General features: G+C 28.0%; 1 protein-coding gene across 1 annotated transcript; it reads left to right on the top strand.

Moving 5' to 3' along the window:
* The first annotated feature begins 18589 nt into the window (after positions 1-18589).
* On the top strand, positions 18590-21798 carry LOC111395649 (disease resistance protein At4g27190-like). The gene has a single exon (XM_023021740.1). It carries the CDS (start codon positions 18599-18601, stop codon positions 21650-21652), a length of 3054 nt encoding a protein of 1017 aa, XP_022877508.1. The 5' UTR covers positions 18590-18598; the 3' UTR covers positions 21653-21798.
* Positions 21799-22191: the final 393 nt, after the last annotated feature.

Raw genomic sequence — 22191 nt, 5'->3', positions numbered from 1 at the left:
AGTGGAGAACCTCCAATAGACTCACCCACGATAGACATAACCTCCAAAAGGTTTTATGGTGAATGATATGATCACAGTGAGGAGAATTTCAGCTATGACCATAATTAACGAACAACTCGGCAATAACCTTTTCTCTGCAAAAAGGCTTAACTGTTGAAGGAATATTGCCAATATATATACAGAAAGTTGCTCGAATCAAAAGTTACCAACACACAATGTATGAGGAAGCTATCAAGAAGGCCATTTTTAAGCCAGTTGCTAGTTAAAAATATGCTTTCAGTTCTTGTAGATCTCATTATATTCTGTATTTGCAATATCATTAGTCTAAATGCGTAGTTCCCAGTTCCCAGTATCTTGTATGTCTAATTGGTGAATCGTTTTATTTGTGTTTTGATGAAGTATTTTGAATTCAATGATACATGTCTCGATTAATTTATTTTCTTCTTGTATCTCTATTTTCATTTTGAATAAGGTTAAAAATTACTATATTATAAATAACAAATAAAATATATAAAAATAATTTAATTGCTCCGTACGAATTCTTTCATAATAGCTTACAAATATGCTTTCCCCATGAAAAATAGGGTTTATCCCACAAAACAATTTGTATCATGTTGTCACAAATGTTTAATATTGGAAAAAGGTGTATCTTGTTCCACAAATATTATTTCCACACAAATATTTATTTGTAGGAAAAAGCACGATTTAGTCCACAACGTAATTTGTACAGAAAAATAAAATTGTTTTATGGGTAAAATTAACTTTAGTAGATGAATGATTTTGTCGAAAGAAAACGTAATCGACGAATTGTAATCATCTCCAAAGGGTTTGTACTGAAAAACTTAAGTCCACAAATTTCAAAAAATTATTTTCTTTTACCTATCTCCTCGATGTTTGTCCCACAAATATGCCTACAAATTTTTTCCCCACAAATAAGAACTTTTCCGTGCAAATAAATTTTGCAAACATAAAATTCTTGTAGTATCAGACCCTAGAAAAACCACACTGAAATTTACATGTATTACCTACTTCATATAATGAAATGAAATTTATCCCCATTTTATTAACAGTGATATTTACCTAGCACCATCACAGTCTCACCGACACCACCTTCCACCACTCCCTGATCTTGTTGTGGCTATCTCATGGCAGTGATGACCTCGATGGCTTGATCTTCGAGCAAGAAATCTATGGGACCTTCCTTCTAAGGGCACCTAGTTAATGAAACGCTATCCCTTCGAGCCTTTGCAATGCTAGAAGTTAAGCAAAGTCATGAAGTTGGCTAACTATGGACATTTGGCAAAGCTTATATTATATTAAAAATTATGGATTCTACGAAATGTATGAATCATTAGTGGTATAAGTTGTTGATCCTACTAAATATGTTTATAAAAATGGAATTTATCCAGCTTATATTTTACTAAACATGCACTATGTTGCCTACGCTTGAGTAAAGCTCAGCCTTTGAGGCGGTGGCTAAACTTGCCGAAGAGTTCAAGAGTGAGCAAGATTATATTGGTGAATGCTTGAGTCACTAAATTTCAATTTGAAGCGATCGAGCTACTATACGTTAATTTAAAAGTATTCAAGCCATTCTTTTGGCTTCTATTTATGCGTCATCGGAATTAGCTGTATCCGCCTATCATGATTAGTAGATTAACAAATCTTTCACTTTAATTATAATGTCACTTCAATTTATAGAAATCAAGCCATAAATCATTCATTTTCACCCCCAACAACTACGAGTACATTTTCTTACATTTGTTCCATATATAAATGATAAGTACATTTTATGCACTTCTTCGGACTTCTATTCTTATGTAATTAAATATAAATTGAGTGATTATCTACTTAATTTGTGTGAATGATGTAAATTGTAGGACAATCCCAACTTATCTTAAAAGAAAGAATGTGAGGTTTACTGTTCATTTTTGTCACATAGATTTTCACATGAAATTGGTTTGAAACTAGTTTGGCAATAGTAAATTATTCCATTCAATCACACTGTAACATTTTTTTCACACACCATTTCATTGCAGTGTTACCTCGATTGCAATATTTCTCTATTTCTACATACTACTTCACTTCATCAAATCCAATACTATACTATATAATAACGAAATGAAATAAATAGAAAATTTATTAAAAAAGGAATTACAGGCAAAAATAGAAAAAAATTATTATAAAATTTTAAAATTAAATTGAAATAATTAAAATTATAAATAAATATTATTTAGTTCAAATTTAACAAATGACGTTCTATCACAAAGAATGTATAAAAATTATTAATTAAACAAAATTAAACAAATAAAACAAAAGAAAGTTACAAAAATTAAACGAAGAATATATAAATATTATTTAATTAAAAATAAAAAATTAAATTTATCATAAAGAGAAAAGAATTAAAAAGAATTTTATATTAAAAAAATATATTTATAACATGTACAAAACAAACTTGAAAAAAAATGAGGACAAAAAATTCTCTCCGTGGACGGAGAGAATCTATCCATCCACGGAGAGATTTGACTCCTTTCTCTCCTCTCAAAAGAAGAAAAACTCTCCATGAAAGGAGAGCCTCTTCGTGAAAGGAGAGTGTTCATCTCACGGAGAGATCTCTTCAATGAGTGAAAATATTTTTTCTTATTTATTTATTTTGTAATTTATTTTGTTCATGTTATAAATAAATTTTTTAATTTAAAATTTTTATAAATTCTTTTTTGAGAATGTGAGGTTTTGCTGTTCATTTTTGTTACATTGATTTTCACATTGAACTGATTTGGTCATTTGAATCTAACACACAATACTCTTTCTTCATTTTTCTCACGCTATCAGCTATCAACTATCAATCATATCATATAATTTTATTAGTAGTAATATTTTTTTAAATAATATTTTGTCACACTGTAACTTAATCGGTAGAGCAGAAACAACGTCGTTTTCTATTTTACTTGTAGCTTACATACTTTATATTTGACACACAGTACTCTTTCTCCATTTTTTCATGCTATCAACTATCGACCATATCCTATAATTTTATTAGTAATAATATTTTTTAAAATAATTTTTTACATAAAATTTATTCTTTATTCTAAAATGTAAAAAGTTACTTATAAATAAAAAAATTACTTTAAGTTATTTAAAAGTAAAACGAACTTATAAGTAAAAAAAATTAATTTAAATTTTTTTAAGTATAAATATTTAGATATATTTAGTTTTTTAAATTAAATATTAATATTAATAAAAAAATTACACTATCTATAATGTAAAAAGTTACTTATAAGTAAAAAATTACTTCAAGTTATTTAAAAGTAATAAAAAATTTATAATTGTAAAACCTACTTATAGGTAAATAAATATTAATCCATCTTTCTCTTATAATTGCAAAAGTTACTTATAAATAAAAAAAAATATTAACTCAAAATTTTAAATATAAATACTTAGTTCTTAAAATTAAATATTAATAAAAAGATTACACTCTATGCACAAAGTGATAACTCCGTGCATGCGACGTCGTTTTCTATTTTACTTGCAGTTTACATGCTTTGAATTTGACACACAGTACTCTTTCTCCATTTTCTCACTCAATCAACTATCGACCATATTTTATAATTTTATTAGTAATAATATTTTTTAATTAATTTTTTACATAAAAGTTATTCTTTATTTCTAAAACGTAAAAAGCTACTTATAACTAAAAAGATCACTTCAAGTTATTTAAAAGTAAAACGAACTTATAATTGTAAAAGCTACTTATAAGTAAAAGAAATATTAACTTAATTAAAATTTTTTAAGTATAAATATTTAGATATATTTAGTTTTTAAATTAAATTTTAATAAAAATATTACACTATCTAGTATGTAAAAAGTTACTTATAAGTAAAAAAACACTTTAAGCTAGTTAAAAATAATAATAATAACTTATAATTGTAAAAGCTACTTATAAGTAAAAAAATATTAACTTAAATTTTTTTAAGTATAAATATTTAGACATATTTAGTTTTTAAATTAAATATTAATAAAACGATTACACTATCTAGAATGTTAAAGTTACTTATGAATAAAAAAATCACTTCAAGTTATTTAAAAGTAATAAAAAAACTTATAATTGTAAAAGTTACTTATAGATAAAAAAAATATTAACTTCAACATTTTTAAATAAATATTTAGATATATTTAATTTTTAAAATTAAATATTAATAAAAAATTACTATAAGTAAAATTTTTTAAGAAAAGAAAAAGAAAAACTAATATAAACTCAATGCACGGAGTGAAAAATCACTCCATGCACGGAGTGTTTGTCACTCTGTGCAGGGAGCAAAAAAAATTTTTGCATTTTTTTATTTTTTTTCCTTTCTCGCTTTACGGAGAGTTTTTTTCATTTTTATTTTTCTCATCAAGCAACTTTACGAGACTCAAGACCCAAACCTAATATCTTTTATCTCTCTTTTTTCACGCCACAATCACATTCACGCCGCCTCTCCTATTAATTTTTGGCCAAATGGTCGATAGTGAGCAAGCGATCGAAGCCAGCATTTTTCTTCTTGATGGCCACACATGGTTAGTCTTTTTCTGAGATCTAAGAAATTTTTTAACCCATATTTTTTCAATTTCTTCGAATTTTAGGATATTATGTTTTTTTTGCTATAATTTTGACACGATGGGTGTAACTTTACAATTTGGTGCTTTTAAGTGTAATTGTGTATATGTTTATATGTTTGAAGCTGATTTCCTAAACCTGCTCTTTTTGGAAAACGAATAGTGATATTCGAAGAATTCAATTGTAATGGTGTTAGCAGAGTTAGAGTTTAGTCCAGCATTCGCTCGGGACTCGTATCTGTGAATGGCCGAGTCATCTATAAGGTGGCTTATTTTTCCTTTGTCTTTACTATTTTGAAGATATAAAAATCTAATTCTATTGCTAAGTTTTTTTAAATATCAAATGATATTCTTTTCTCTCTGTTTGTCTACATTTTTTTTGTAAAATTTAAGTGCTTAATTTCGTACTTTTCATCATAAGAAAGTGCTATGCAATTTTTTCCAATGTATTGTGCATCTTTTATAATAATATTTTCCTATTTTCGATTAGGGATTTTGATGCTTCGTAATCAGGTTAAAACGAAAAAACAAGTACTCATTGGGGATCCAAAGGAAAAAATTATGCTCTGTCTAGGGACTTGGTACTTTCAGATTTTAATTCTTATTGCTGGTTTGCTTCTCAATCCTAAAATTGTATTGGACTCCCTGCCTGTTTGGTAAAGCTAAATTTCACCATTCTTTTGTCTACTTCAAAAACCATTTCATGTTCTAAAAACTTAAAATAATTAGTTAATTAATTAATATGCAGTGTCACAGTCCTTGGATTGGTATTTATGATATCTGTGGGTTTCAATGCTGCTGTAAGGTATTTATGATATCCTTAATTTTCACTTTTCTCATTTTTCAGTGGTTTGCTAAGTATTGAATTAATTTTGGTCTTAATGAATTAAATTAATGACTTCTAATTAATTTTAATATACAGTAATCCACTCATTGTCAAGGTCCCTGGATGATATAGAATATCAGATACTTCTACAACACAAAAGAATAGAGAATGATGAATAAATTTAAATAGAGAATGACTTCATAAGTACTGCTTAATTTTCATTTGATTCAACTATTTTATGCAAGGCACATTTTGGAATCACATAAGTTCACTTCCTCCCATTCAATCCAACAGACAAAGGGATAGTTTTAGCACACATAAATCTAGCCAACAAATTGCATCAAGTGAGCAAAGATGCACTAGAGGTAAAATGCCCAAAATTTGTCATTATTCTTATGCTTATGCCATAAACTTCTTGTTGATAAATGTTCTCCAGCCACACAAATGACAGTTGATGATCCCACTTACCCAAACTGAATACATCACCCTCTACGTAATAAATCAAGTACTCAAACTTCACTATCTCTTAGAAGAAAGTAAAGTTTTCACCCAATATATTACTTTGAACAATTGTAAAAGAGCTCATATGTGTTTCATAGGCTATAAAAATGTATTTTTAACAAATTTTGCTTCCACTAAAAGTTTTGCTTAGACTCTTTGAAGAGCTCGAGTTCAAGCTGAATCAGTTTTATATGAAGGCAAAACCTACACAGGTGTTCCTTTAGGTACCCAGTTGTTCCATATGCATCTGTTCTTCCCTTTGTGTCTTTCTTGTTTTGCTTGTACAAAGCACAAACTATAGGATCAATCTGAGATGCTTTAATTTACTGAAATCTTTTCTACCTCTCATGACTAAAGTATTGATTATTCTTTAGAATTTATGTTGTAAGGTTGACATTGTTTTATTATGAATATCTCCCGTTCCATTTCAAAAGTAGGACCATGCATTTTTCATTTTGTCATACACTAACATTACCTAAAGAAAAAACACAACCCGTGCATTGCACGAGCATGAGATTAGTTTATATGAAAAGAGGCTATTTGGAGCTTAATTGGAGTTGATTGAAGCAATTGAAGATTAACCAAGTTGCAAGAGATCAATTGGGAATATTAATGGAGCATACGGTAAAAATTAGGAGTTTTGGGAGTTAAATTCGCCGTTTGAAAAGTTTGAGGACTTCTTTGCAAACGTCCTCAGGTCAACTATTATGATTTTGGAACGAAGAGGACTTAATTGAAAATAAAAGAAGATGGATGAATAAAGTTACATGAGAAAAGGAGTTCAATTGACAAAGGTATTTGTTTCCTCTTATTTCTTAAATTATTTGGTAGAATCTAATGCGAACTCTTTAATAGAAACGAATTTACACTCTTTAGTGGAAATCGAGCTGGATAAGGATTTTGCATAAATCTTTTCTATAAATACATACCTTACCCAACAATTAATTGGGGAGGGGGAGGGGGAGGGGGCTTGTAAAATTTCATTATACACATATATATTCAAGCCAAGGTTTCAGGATTCATTATACATATATTATTCAAGCCAAAAGGAGGGAAAAATCAAGAAATCGATCAAGAACTTGGGGTTTCAAGGATTTCATAAGAAGAGACGGATTCTTGGTGCAAGATCTTCATCTTTTCTCATTTTTTTCTTAATATCCGATGATATACTTTAATTCCTTCTTGTATTTTTGTTCTCCCATGATGTGTAATTAAATATTTAGTTAGGATGAATGATTGTAATTTAGTTTTGAACCTTAATTTTAATTAAAAACTTTGATTGATTTTGTGAATTGTTTTTACTTCTATTCTTAATGCTTGGATTAATTGGCCACTAATTCATTGCTTTTGTAAACAATAATTACGTAGAGATGCAGATTATTTGCTTAGACTACGTAGCAAAAGTTGGTAATTAGTATAAAATGTAAAGATACCTATGATAGTTATTGCGGTCGTTACATGAATTCTTAGAACATAAGCGTGTTTAGCTAAGATTGATTCTCATAAAGATATTGAATTGAATTAGTTAAATAAACTCAATAAGAACTCGAAAGAGGTAAATTAAATACATTAGAAGAATTCGATTGGATAAACATAATCAGTTGTATAAAACTTGGTAATTGAGATTAAGGGGATAACTATGGTAAAGTCATGAATTCTAACACTTAAACCTTCATTAAAAAAAAAAAATCAGTTTTTTTACTTATTTTAGTATATTTAAAAGACAAAATCACAAAAAGAAAAAAAAATACTTTATTTGTTTTCTATCAAGTTCAAGTTAGGAATAATTGAACAAATTGTTAAATAATAGTCTTAGTAAGAACGATATTCGGACTCATAGGTTTACCTTATTATTTGTAACGATTCGTAGGCTTGTGGGACATAAAAATCGACAAGACGTTTTTTTCGCCGTTGTCGAGGACTATTTTTATTTAATATTGGTTTTAATTAATTCTTGCTTTTGTTTGATTTTTTTCATTTTTCAGTTGATCGATTTGTTTTTCTTTGCTCCATTGACAGGGAATAAAAAGTAGCAAGAGGTCAAAAAAATTCATAATAATTGATCTCCACTTAAATGAAAGTGATATGCTCTTTGAAGAATTTCTCTTTAGATAAGAACTTAAAAAGTGGGATACAATCAACTTATTGAATTTTTTAAGGATGGCTTCTTGAAAGGACTAAATATCAAATCTATTATTTATGGGGAGATTATACCGACTTGTGAATATTGTAGTGCATTTCATTATATTGAAAATTGCTTGTCACTGGCAAGTCCAGTGAAAGTGGGGAAAGATATTTTCGATTATCCATATGGAAAAAACAATTTGATTATAGTGAAATAGTTACAGGAGACATCATCATGAAAAAAGATAAAAGGACCGAAGATCAAATAATTTCGGACAAGCCAAGTAACATACTAATGGATGATCTCTTTATTATTCAATCCAATGAACCAACTAAAGTAGAAAAACGTGTAGAAATCAAGGAATTAATCGTACTGGAGCCAAATGAATTAGTGGTATTCAAAGAAGATGGGATTAGCATGCAAATCATCGACTTCATTGATTTTGTGATTAAAGACAATGAGAAGTTCGAAATATTCTTAGTTGATTTCGAATCAAATAATTTCGACAACGCGTACCATATTAAAGAGGGCAAAGCAATATCTTAGAGGATGTTCAAAGTATGGTGCAAAGACAATCTAATCAAGCTAAACAAGACCTCCAAAAGCGTGTACAAAGTTCTATGAAAAATCATCGCCTTGAGACTATAAATCAATTACTAATAGGAAGTAACTCATCTCCTTTGACTCTTTAATTTTGGTTATTACGGTTGCATTTAGTAGATATTCACGTTTGAAAAGTTATTAGTTTAAAAAATTTTAGTTTTAAATTTATTGTTATTTTTAGATTTATCATTTTAAGCCATTTGTTAAAAAAAAAATTATAACAGAAACTTAGAACAGGGGCACCGTGTGCTAGGCGCTCGACATCACCCAACCATTTCTATTTTTACTTTTTTTCTTTTTCTTTTCATTTTTTTTCTTTATTCTCTTTTCTTTCTTTCTTTCTTTTTTCTTTAAAAAAACCATAATTTTTTTCTCTCTCTTCCTTATAAAAAAAATAATTATAAAAAAATTATTTATTTCTTTTCTTTTTCTTTTTTCTTTCTAATTCTTTTTTTCCTTCTTTTTTTATTCGTTTATTTTTATTTTTTATTTTATTTTTTTAGATCTATTATTTTTTTATCTTTTTAGGGCAAAACTAGCTTACTATCATCATTCATGATTAAATCTTATTCCTTTCTCAGGTATAATGGAAATATTTTACATAACGAGCAAGGAAGAGACACGGAGAGTATTGCTAATCCTTCTTAAAGCCTCTTTTGTGCACACATTGAGGACAATGTGTATTTTAAATTTGGGGGGTGTAGATTAGTTAGTTTTATTTGGTTGTTTGTGTGATATTTTTGAAAAAAAGAAGAAGTCAAAAAGTTGATTTTTCTCTCTTTTTTTATGTGTGTTTGTATGAATTGGATAGTCTTGCCGACTAATTGAAATTATTTGAAATTGTATATATTTCATAAATGTTGAATAGGTGATGCAATTATTTTCGCTAATTCAATATTTGTTCATGTTTCATCGTATTATATTAAGCACAATAATCACGATAATTATTATATGTTTTTAAGATTGGTTACGTTGATAGTATAGGTTGAATGAACTTAGGCCTTTATAAACCAAGATCATAATGTATACAAAATCACTTAACCTATTAAAAGGATAAGTTTGGGCGTGGTTGATCCATTGTTTGGAGCTATTTAGATGTGTTGATTCCGCGCATGTTGAATTTTTGTGTGGAATGTTTTTGGCTAACAAGTAGAGAAAATGTGAAAACCATTTACTAGGGGTTTGAATTCAATTATTTATCCAAAATAAATAAATAAAAGGCATTGCACTAGCCGTGGCACGTAGAAAAAAGTTAACTACATTGTTGTGTGAAGCTAGTCTTGAGTAATATGACAATATTCATCACCAGTGTTTAGGAGACGTTCTAGCAGGGAAGAAAGTTGCCTGCAATGTAGAGTGAAAACTACTTTCAAAAATCAAAGAAAAGATCCCAAAAAAGAGAAGGGAACACAATAAACGAAAAAAAAATCAAAGTGTTGAGGCAGTGGCAAAATAACTATAAGCACTGTTTCTATCCGACTAAGCCTTGGATACTTACTTTGAAATTTAAACTTTTGGTGGGGGTTATTATCCTACTTGAAGCTTGGAGGTTGAAACATTCAAATTAAAGAATCATCACGTATTGAGGTAGTTATTTTCATTAGTGAAACCCAACCAAATTTGAGCAGGAAATTAAAAAGAGTGTCGTGTAATCAATCTTGGAGTAAACATCTCGAGAATGTGTTTGAAAAACAAGTTTGAGAGTGTGCATCCCACGAGAGAGAAATAAAATATTTGATTATAAGGGTCGGGATATAATCAATTCAAAAATTATGATAATTTGATTGACTATGCACACACACACACACACATCGATCAAGCATGGAGCAAGTAAATAATTAGTTTTTGTTATATTACTTATAAACTTTTTGTGAAGTATTAAACGATTTCAATACTTGATGCGGTTCGGCAATGTTATCTAATACATTTGGACATTTATATTTTTTTTTGTTTGCTTGTGTGTTGGGAGATAGTCTTGCTTGGGACGAACAAGAGTTTAAGTTTGTGGGTATTTGATAAGTGCATTTTATGCACTTGCTCAGACTTCTATTCTTATTTAATTATATATAAATTGAGCAATTATCTACTTAATTTATGTAAAATTGTAGGACAATCCCAACTTGAATACAATTTATATGAAAAGAGGCTATTTGGAGCTTAATTGGAGTTGATTTCAAGCAATTGAAGATTAAATAGATTGCAAGAGATCAATTGGAAAAATTAATGGAGCATATGGTAAAAATTCATGAGTTTCGGGAGTTAAGTTCGACATTTGAAAAGTTTGAGAACTGATTTGCAAACTTCGACACTAGTATCGGGTCAAATATTATGATTTTGGAATGAAAAGGACTTAATTGCAAAATAAAAAAAGATGGAGGAATAAAGTTACGTGAGAAAATGAGTTCAATTGAAAAAGGAATTTGTTTCCTTTTATTTCTTAAACTCTTTGGTAGAAACTAATTTGAACTCTTCAGTAGAAACTAATTTGAACTTTTTTGTGAAAATTAAGTTGGATAAGGATTTTGCATAAATCTTTTCTATAAATACATACCTGAGTCCAACAATTAATGGGGGGCTTGTAGAATTTCATTATAGACATATATTCAAGTTAAGACCTCAGATTTCATTATACATATATTATTCAAGCCAAAAGGAGGAGAAAAAAAAAATCAAGATATCAATCAAGAAGCTAGGATTTCAAGGATTTCATAAGAAGAGACGGATTCTTAGTGTAAGATCTTCATCTTCTCTCTCTCTCTCTCTCTCTTCTTCTTCTTCTTCTTCTTCTTCTTTTTTTTTTTAATATCCGGTGATTTACTTTAATTCATTCTTGTATTTTTTTCTCCCATGATGTGTAAATAAATATTTAGTTAGGATAAATAATTGTAACTTAGTTTTGAACCTTAATTTTAATTAAAAAGTTTTATTGATTTCGTGAATTGTTTTTACTTCTATTCTTAATGCTTGGATTAATTGGCCACCAATTCATTGATTTTGTAAACAATAATTATGTAGAAATGCAGATTATTTGTTTAGACCACGTAGCAAAAGTCATTAATTAGTATAAAATGTAAAAATGCTTATGCTAGTTATTGCAGTTGTTACATGAATTCTTAGAACATAAGTGCGTTTAACTAAAATTGATAGATATATGAAATTGAATTAGTTAAATAAATTCAATGAGAACTCGAGAGGGGTAAATTAAATACATTAGAAGAATTCCATCAGGTAAACATAATCAATTGTATAAAACTTGGTATTTGAGATAAAGGGAATAACTATGGTAAAACCATGAATACTAACACTTAAACCATCATTCAAAAAAAAAAAAAAATAGATTTTTACTTATTTTAGTATATTTAAAAGAGAAAATCACAAAAAAGAAAAAAAAACTACTGTACTTTTTTCGTTCAAATTCAAGTTAGAAATAATTGAACTAATTGTTAAATAATAGTTTTCATGGGAACGATATTCATACTCGTAGATCCACTTTATTACTTGTAGCAATTCATACCCTTGCGAAATATAAAAATCAACAACGATAAACAATTTTCCTTAGCCTTTTAGCGTAGCTATAACACCAGCTAATTAAAAAAAATAAGGATTCCAAAATCAAATTTTTAACTTTCCAAGTAGAGTAAATAACTTATTTTGAGATAAAAATAATCTAATTTCACAGAAGAAATCTATAATCATATGCCCAACTAATATACCAATTGAACAAAACAAGAAAAATCAATATATTTTCTTTGAATATGCATTTAATATCGTATGTATGTTGTAATAATTATCGTACTATAGAAGATCGTGAGAGATTGGAATCATGATGAGACCTCAGGGAACAGATAATCGAATAATGGTGGTCCAAGGGAACAAAAAGAAAAAAGAAAAAGAAAAATTAGATTCAATTAGAGTTTTTTAGTAGCTTAATTGCTCTAAATTAAAGTTTAGTGACCCGATTGCAAAATGGGTGAAAGTTGTTTGTATGGGAAAAATACAAGTCAATAGTGACCACAAGAATATGGGGGTAATTTTTAGTTTGGCCAAGTCAAAGTAGTATTTTTTCACTTTAAGCAAAAAATTTTGCCTATCACCAAAATGGCCTTTTATTGAGTAAAAGACAAAAATGCCCTTAAATAGTTTATACAATTACAAAGATAGAATTTTATTTCAAAAGACAAAAATACCCTTAAGTTACAAATTAAAAAATCAAACACTTTTCACTTTACATTTAATTATTTATTTTAAACAATTACACAAATTAAAAAAATAAATATTAAATTTACTTTCTTGTTTAAATATTTCATTACTTAATTATCTTAATCGGTTATGTATATTATTTATTTAATATTTAATTACTTTATTCAAATAATCACTTATTTAAATAAAAAAATAATATTTATTTTAATGTCTTATTTAAATATTTCTTTAATTAATTGTCTTAATTAGTTATGTATGTTATTTATTTATTGTTTAATTACTTTGTTTAATTATTTATTTAATCACTTAATTAAATAAAAAATTAATATTTAATTTAATTTCTTATTTAGATATTTCATTAATTAATTATCTTAATTGGTTTTATGTATTTAAAATTTAATTACTTTATTTAATTATTTATTTAATCACTTATTTAAATAAAAGAATTAGTATTTATTTTAATTTCTTATTTAAATATTTCATTAATTAATTATCTTAGTTAATTATGTATATTCTTTATTTAATATTTAATTACTTTGTTTATTTATTTATTTAATCGCTCAATTAAATAAAAAATTTATATTTAATTTAATTTCTTATTTAGATATTTCATTAATTAATTATCTTAATTGGTTTTATGTATTTAAAATTTAATTACTTTATTTAATTATTTATTTAATCACTTATTTAAATAAAAGAATTAGTATTTATTTTAATTTCTTATTTAAATATTTCATTAATTAATTATCTTAGTTAATTATGTATATTCTTTATTTAATATTTAATTACTTTGTTTATTTATTTATTTAATCGCTCAATTAAATAAAAAATTTATATTTAATTTAATTTCTTATTTAGATATTTCATTTATAAATTATCTTAATTAATTGTGTATATTATGTATTTAATATTCCATTACCTTATTTAATTATTATTTTAATCACTTATTTGAATGAAAAATTAATTTTTAAATATTAATTAATTATTTAAATATTTCAGTAGTTAATTATCTTAATTGATTATGTATATTATTAGTCATTAATATTTAATTACTTTATTTTATTTGCTTGTTTAAATAAAAACATTATACCATAATGTACAAGTGCCATAATATTATTGGAGAGTTGAAAAACAGTTTTTTCGATCTTTTACTCATAAAATTTCACATGTACATTATGGACATTCTTATAAATTAGTATATGTAGAATTATCGAATATTGAATTTGATTTCTCGTTTAAATATTTCTTTATTAATTATCTTAACTGGTTATGTATATTTAATTACTTTATTCAATTATTTATGTTAAAACCTATTCAAATAAAAATTAATATTTAATTTAATTTCTTCTTTAAATATTTCATTAATTAATTATCTTAATTGGTTATGTACATTGTTTATTTAATATTTCTTTACTTTAATTAATTAATTATTTAATCACTTATTCGAATACAAAGTTAATACTAAATTTAATTTATTCTTTAAATATTCATTAATTAATTATCTTAATTGGTTACATATATTATTTATTTAATATTTTAACTAGAACATAAATCACTTGATGCATGAGAATATCTAACAGAGATGGAAGTCGAATATTAGGCACGATCACATTTTCAAGATATCGAACATTATTCAAGAATGCCGGTAATATATTTCTTCTACTAAATGAAGTCAAGTGGGAAGTTATCGATTATAGTATGTTACTCTCTACCCAACGAATGTGTAATATCTATTTAAATCGTATGTACTCTCTATTTATAGTATATTATTGGTTTCCTCAATTTTCTCTATGTATAGTATATTATTGATTACGTGAAAATTGACCCGACGAATATGTAATATCTACTTAAATTGTATGTACTCTCTATTTATAATATGTCACTGATTTCCTCAATTTTCTTTATTTATAGTGTGTTATATATGTAATTAAGAGTAATTGGTTATTTATTATACAATTACATAAAGACTAAAGTATTATAAACGTTTTAAAAAAATGCTTACGTTTTAAATTATTACGACTATGGATCACAATGTAAATTAAAAAAAAAAGCTTATATTATAATGTGTGTTTGGTTTATCAGCTCTACGTCACGTCTGATGCTAAAAATTCAATATACTTCAATTTGATTCGAATCCGACGAAATTAATGGGAGATGAATTTAGGATTTTAATCCGATAACCCCATCGAGATTCAATTCGATAATCTGTTAACTAAATAAATCAAATATGGATATAGATCGATCCGATATCACTAAAACACAGTGAGCCCATCAAGATAGTTCAAATATTTTTTAAAATAAATAATTAATTAAAATCTTGTTAGGGCTATGATTTTCAATGAAAAAATAAATAAAATCTTTATTTTTCTAATTTTTTCAATTTCGGATCTAATTTCTGATAACATAGATAATCGGATATGAATTTAACATTCAAATATCAGTTGGATTATTGGATTGGATCAAATAGGATATTTATTTAATATTTAATTACGTTGTATAATTATTTATTTAATCACTTAATTAAATAAAAAATTAATATTTAATTTAATTTCTTATTTAAATATTTCATTTATAAATTATCTTAATTGGTTGTGTGTAGTATGTATCTAATATTTCATTACCTTATTTAAATAAATTTTACAATATATATACAATTATTTCATAAATAAAAAAATATTTACAATTATTTCGTCCCCACCATCGGCACATCTTCCATCTCCACTGACATTCATAACGATTCTGATGAAACATCTGTGTACATCCCCACCCCTCCACCACCTCCCTCCCTGTCACCATCTCCGCTATTCTCTGTCACTGTCTGGGACCCTTATCGCCTGCAGACTGTATCTCCTCAGATATTACTCTGACCCTCCTCTTTGATCAACGGTGTCAGCTCAGTGAGCAATTCAATTTGACATATTAACATTTCACCGAGTTAGTGACGTACAATTTAAATCACAAATAAATAATATGTACATCAAGATCATTGAGGAGAGTTGATAACTGTCAGCTTTGTCTTATGGATAGCTGTTGAATGTGTCAATGTCATCGACAACCTCTAAATAAAAGACGTCGATCAACGTTTTCTTGTGATGATACCTCGGTATGCTCTCCAGTATAAACACCATCCCCAACTTCAACTTGTCAAACATATCGTTGTATTTCTTGAATGCATCTCCTAACAAATCTAGAGCTAATGCGAAACTGATAAAATTATAGTTCGACGTAACTTTGTCGGGAATCTGTCTCACAGCGACGTCCAAATGATAATTCATCTTGTAAATTTTAAAATATTTGGACCTTGTATAAGAGACAATAGATAGAGCATAATATTTGAAAATTAAATAGTTTATTTACTTATTTAAATTGTGTATTAAATATTTAATTGTTAACTATTTATTTAAATTGTTTATTGAATATTTAATTGTTAATTATTTATTTAAATTGTTCATTTAAATTATTTATTCAATATTTAAATGTGTATTTAAATTATTTATTTTAATTGTTTGGTTGTTTATTTAATATTTATTTTAATTGTTAATTGAATGTTTAATTGTTTATTTTGAATTTTAGTTATTTATTTCAATTGTTTATTTAATATTTAATTACTTATTTTTATTATTTATATTTATGGTTCATTTAAATTATTTATTTAATACTTAAATGTTATTTATTTTTTATTTAATTCTTAAATGTTAATTATTTATTTCAATTGTTTATTTAAATTTTTTATTTAATATTTAATTACTTATTTAAATTACTTTTTTTATATTTATTGTTCATTTAAAGTATTTAACTAATATTTAAATTCTAATTATTTATTTCAATTGTTTATTTAATATTTAATTACATATTTAAACTAGTTTTTAATATTTATATTTATTCTTTATTTATGTTAATAAATTATTTTTATTGCTTAATTAACATTTAAGTTACTTGTTTATTGAATTTATTTCAATTAGTTATTTATTATTTCATTCATTATTTTAATTATTTTATTAATATTTATTTAATTTATTTCAATTAGTTATTTATTTTTTGTTTAAATAAACAATATACATAAATAATTAACATAATTCGTGAAATATTTAAATAAACAAATAAAGTATAAAATGAATAATTATATATTAAACAAATAATATACATAAACAATTAAAGTATTATTTGATTTATTAAATTACCTATTAAATATTTAATTTAATATTTATTTAAATATCTCATTAATTACTTTAATTGGTTATGTATATTGTTTGTTTAATATTTAATTACTTATTTTAATAGTTTATTTCATATTTATTTACTTCATTTAATTATTTATATTAATTTCTCATTTATTTGAATTGTTTATTGAATATTCAATTGTTTATTATATTTATTTCATTATTTATATTTTAAATAAAATGAAATAAAAAAATTAATTATTTTACTTAAATAAACAATTTACATAATTCATGAAATATTTATAAACAATTAAATTCAATATTAAAAAATAATAAATGATTAAATATTTATTTAAATTCTTTATTGATATTTATTTAAATGCTTTGCAAATAATTAATTTGATTGATATTTTAATTTTCTAATTTAATTGCTTATTTTTATTTTTTTATGAATGTTTAAATATTTATTTAAATTCATTATGTATATTACTTATTTAATATTTAATTATTTCGTTTAATTTTTTACAAACACTTATTTTCATCATTTATTTTTATTTTTTCATTGCTTATTTTAATTATTTTACTAACACTTAATTTAATTATTTATTTTTAATTAATGTTTAAATACTTTTTTTAACTCTTTATGCATATTGCTTATTTAATATTTATAAATTTATTTTAATTGCTTTACAGAAATTTAATTTGATTGATATTTTAATTTTCTAATTTAATTGCTTATTTATTATTTTACAGATGTTTAAATATTTATTTAAGTTCTTTATGTGTATTACTTATTTAATATTTAATTATTTTTTTTAATTTTTTTTATTATTACTTAACATAAAATAAGTAATTAAAACTAAATTGGCAAATAATAAATATTTAGATAAATAATAAAACATTTATATTAAGCATTTCAAAGAAATAATTTTAAATACATAATATACATTAAAATTAAACAATTCAAATAATAATTAAATATTAGACAACACAATATAAGTAATTAAAATAAATAGTTAACTTAAAAAATTAAAGGAAATAAATAAATAAGTAATTTAAAAAAAATCTGGGCCTCTAACAGTCGGCCCAGACGACTGGGCCGTCTGGGCGCAGGCAGCTCAATCAACAGGGTGCCCAGCCGGCCCCAATCAACTGGGCATCCAGGCGACCTAGTTGACTGGGTCATCTGGACATATCTAAACGGCCCAGTCTGTTGGGCTAAGCGTCTCCTTTGTGGAGATCGTCAGAAATCTCCGACGATTTCTACTCCATTTTTCTCCTCCCAAGCTATTTTTCTTACCCAAAAATCATGCAATTTTCCAAAAATCAACACATGTATACAAAATCTTTTTTTTTTTCCAAAATCAACATAAAAACATTAAATATGGGTCGTCTATTTTCACCTTTTTATCAGTGTTACAGTAATTTTTCTCTTTTCTTACCATCTTCTCTTTCTTCTTTAAATAGTACGGGTAAATTTGGATTTTTCTTGATTTTCAATATTTTAAACAGTTTTGTTTTTTTTCTCTTTTTTTTAATTGGTAATGGCCTGTTCAACCGCTATTGGCCACTATTTCCTCCTAGAATATGCCAAACCCTTTCCAGTCGCAGTCTCCTTTCTTGAGATCATTCAGCAGAATCATCAATTTCCTGAAATTACTTGCTATGGAAGTGGTGGCTGCAGCCCTCAATTCACTATTAGCAGAACCTTGTCGACTTCTAGTTAGATCAATTTACAGCAGGATTTGTAACTTCTTGAGGAGTCGGAAGAATTTTATTGATCTGCAGAAAAACATAAAGGCTCTGGTGTGTCTTCGAGATGATTTGCGGCGAGAATTGGATGAGAATGAACGGCATGAGAATCTGCCCAGAACCCAGGTGGAAGAATGGCTGAGAATGGCTGACGAGTTAGAGGTTAAAGTCAACGCATTACCCAGTGGAGATGGTTGCAGGCTGCGTTATAAATTAAGCAGAAAACTTGTAAAATTGCTTATGGAAGTGAAACAGCTTATGGAAGCTGGCAATTTCTTCGAGAATATGTTGGTTGTAATTGAGAAGCCGAAAACAGGCGAACATATTCCGAGTCCATCGATTATGGGTCAGAAAACAGCATCGCAGAATTTGTCGAAGATAATGGAACTTTTGATCAATGATAAGGTTAAAAGAATTGGGATTTGTGGGATGGGGGGAGTAGGCAAGTCTACTTTGGTGAAGAATTTGAATAATGAGATCAACAAGATGCCTTCAGCACAACCATTCAGTGTTATCATATGGGCTACGTCGTCCAGAGAGACAAACTTGAGAAGAATTCAGATACAAATTGCTGAGAGGTTGAATTTGCAGGTGAAGATGGAGGAAAGTGAAGAAAGAATTGCCATTCGACTGCATAAAAGGCTTGGTAAAGAGAGAAGATTTCTCCTCCTTTTGGATGACGTTTGGGATGCGGTTGATCTAGACCTTTTGGGCGTCCCACGCCCTGAAGACCATGTCGGGAGCAAGATCATACTGACATCTCGTTCATTTGACGTATGCAGAATGATGTTGACAGATACCAATATTGAAGTGAATGCCCTAAATGGTGAAGAGGCTTGGGAATTGTTTTGTCAGCACGCAGGGCAAATTGTCGAGGCTGAAAATATTAGACCTTTAGCTGAGGCGGTCGCCAAGGAATGTGGTGGCTTGCCTTTAGCTATCATTGTCGTTGGAGCCTCTATGAGAGGAAAATCAATGATTGCACTCTGGAAAGACGCCTTGAGGGCGTTGCAAAGGTCAGTCCCTCTTATCAAAGGGATTGAAGATAAGGTATTCAATACCTTAAAATGGAGTTATGATTCACTGCAAGACGAGCATATCAAATCTTGTTTTCTGTTTTGCTGTTTGTACCCAGAGGACTGGGCAATTGACGTACATGAACTCATCCGACATTGGTTTTCTGAAGGTTTACTCGATGAATGCCTAAACTACGAGGAACTAGAAAATCGAGGTATGGCTATTGTCCAAAGTCTAAGTGACTCCTGTTTGTTGGAACAAAGTATGTTTCCAAATACCGTAAAGATGCATGATGTCGTTCGTGATGTTTGTATATGGAAGGCATGTTCATCCCAGAGTCGATACAGATCTTTGGTTCGATCAGGAATTGACTTAACTTGGATATCGGAGCAAGAATTTCTATGTTCTCTTAAGAGAGTTTCTTTGATGAATAATGAAATAGAAAGCCTGCCTGATTGCACAGTAAAATGTGCAGAAGCATCAACTTTGCTCCTAACTGGTAATCATAACCTTAAGATTGTTCCTGGCTCCTTCCTACAAGGGTTTCAATCTCTCAGGATCTTGAATTTAAGTGGAAGCAAGGTTCAATCCTTGCCCTCGACTCTTGTTCAACTAGGAGAACTTCGAGCTCTCCTTCTCTGTCATTGTTTCTGTCTAACAGAGTTACCCTCTTTAGAAGGTCTAAGTAAGCTTCAAGTGCTTGATTGTAGTGGCACTTGCATCACTCAGCTACCTTTGGGGCTGGAAAAATTGACAGACTTGAGGCAACTAGACATATCTGAGACTACTTGTTTACGAACAATCCCATCTAGAACGATTTCCAGGTTGTGTAATCTGGAGTTCTTAAACCTGGTAAATACTGCATACGAGTGGGGAGCGAAAGGAGAGTCAGTGGAGGGACAAACGCCCTTTGAAGAAGTGCTTTGCCTCAAGAAATTAGTTGCACTTTATGTTCACTTGGACAGCATCCCCCGTCTCACCTCCAACAATATTAACTGGTCCAGAAGAATTAAAAGATTCAAACTTTTTATTGGTGAAGGTGCTCGTATGCTTTATCGACGTGTAGCTGACTATCATGACAACTGTGTGATAATTAATGGACTCTCTTTTTCTCAAGAATGGATTGGGGGTTTATTATGCAATGCAGTTTCACTACGAATTCATTTCTGTGAAGGACTTAATCAGATGCTCGAGAGGCTGGTAATAGACAGCACTAAAGTTGGATGTTTTGCTGGTTTGAGGTCGCTAAAGATTTCGTTCTCTCACAGCACCTTGAAGCCTACTCCTGGAGGATGCGTGGCATCTTTGGACTTGCTACCAAATCTAGAGGAAATTTACCTCCATTCTTTGAGTAAATTGGAAAGCTTTTCGGATTTTGGGTACTTTCTTGGTCTACGTTTATCTAGACTAAGGATCATAGATGTTTTTAGTTGTCCCCAACTAAAACTTCTTTTCTCAGTTGCCGATACGGGGCGAGCCCTGGTTAAATTAGAAGAGATCAGAATCGAATCATGTGAAATGTTGAAAGAGCTATTCGAGTATCCTAATTCGGGGCAACGTTTAGAGACGGACTGTGTTGCCCCTAACCTACGGGTGCTGAAGTCGAAGAACCTTCCAAATTTAGAGACCGTATGCAGGCATAATGAATCATGGCAGCATCTGCAGGAGCTCGAATTCCTCAACTGCAATAAAATAAGGAAGCTACCTATCACCACCCAAAACGAGCACTCGATAACGAAAGTAAGTGGGGAGTTGGAGTGGTGGAACCGACTAGAGTGGGATAACGAGGATATGAAACAACTAGTGAAGAATCACTTCGTCGCCGTTGATAGATTTGGTCGGGTGATCGACAATGCTGATAGCATAATATAGACTGGTCAAATGCCTCTGCATGAAATTCTTCTCGATAGAATCATCTTCATGTTATTGCATGATTAAAAAGTTCTTGTAAATTTGCACAAATCTTGAAGAACCAATTTCTTCTATTGTACATGGAACACAAGAACCTAAATTTTCGGAATGTTTGCTAGACAAGAAGGAAAAGAAGCTAAAATCTTATACGTATATAGAAAGAAGATACAATTACATTTTGCGGGTAGGGATAAAATTGACATACCTTCTCTCAACAGTACGATAGAGCAGCTCAACAAATAACATATTAGTTTTAACAATATTAGATATGGAGAGACATGGCATCCAGAGAAGCAATCAATAAATTACATCAAACAGATTGCCTTCATTTACTGTAGAGTTTAAATTGTAGAATATAAAAGATTATTACAACTACAATGCGGAATCATAAACTCTCAAAGTGTAAAATAGAACCAAAACCGACTCCAAGCTTCTTCAACACCACCAATGAAGTGTTCTTGATGTTGAGCTCAAATTTGTGCCACACCGGATCATGCACC

Source organism: Olea europaea, chromosome 6 (assembly GCF_002742605.1).
Source record: "Olea europaea var. sylvestris chromosome 6, O_europaea_v1, whole genome shotgun sequence".
NCBI classification, from domain to species: domain Eukaryota; kingdom Viridiplantae; phylum Streptophyta; class Magnoliopsida; order Lamiales; family Oleaceae; genus Olea; species Olea europaea.
Note: the sequence above shows the minus strand (reverse complement) of the source record. Positions and strands in the feature narration are given on the sequence as shown.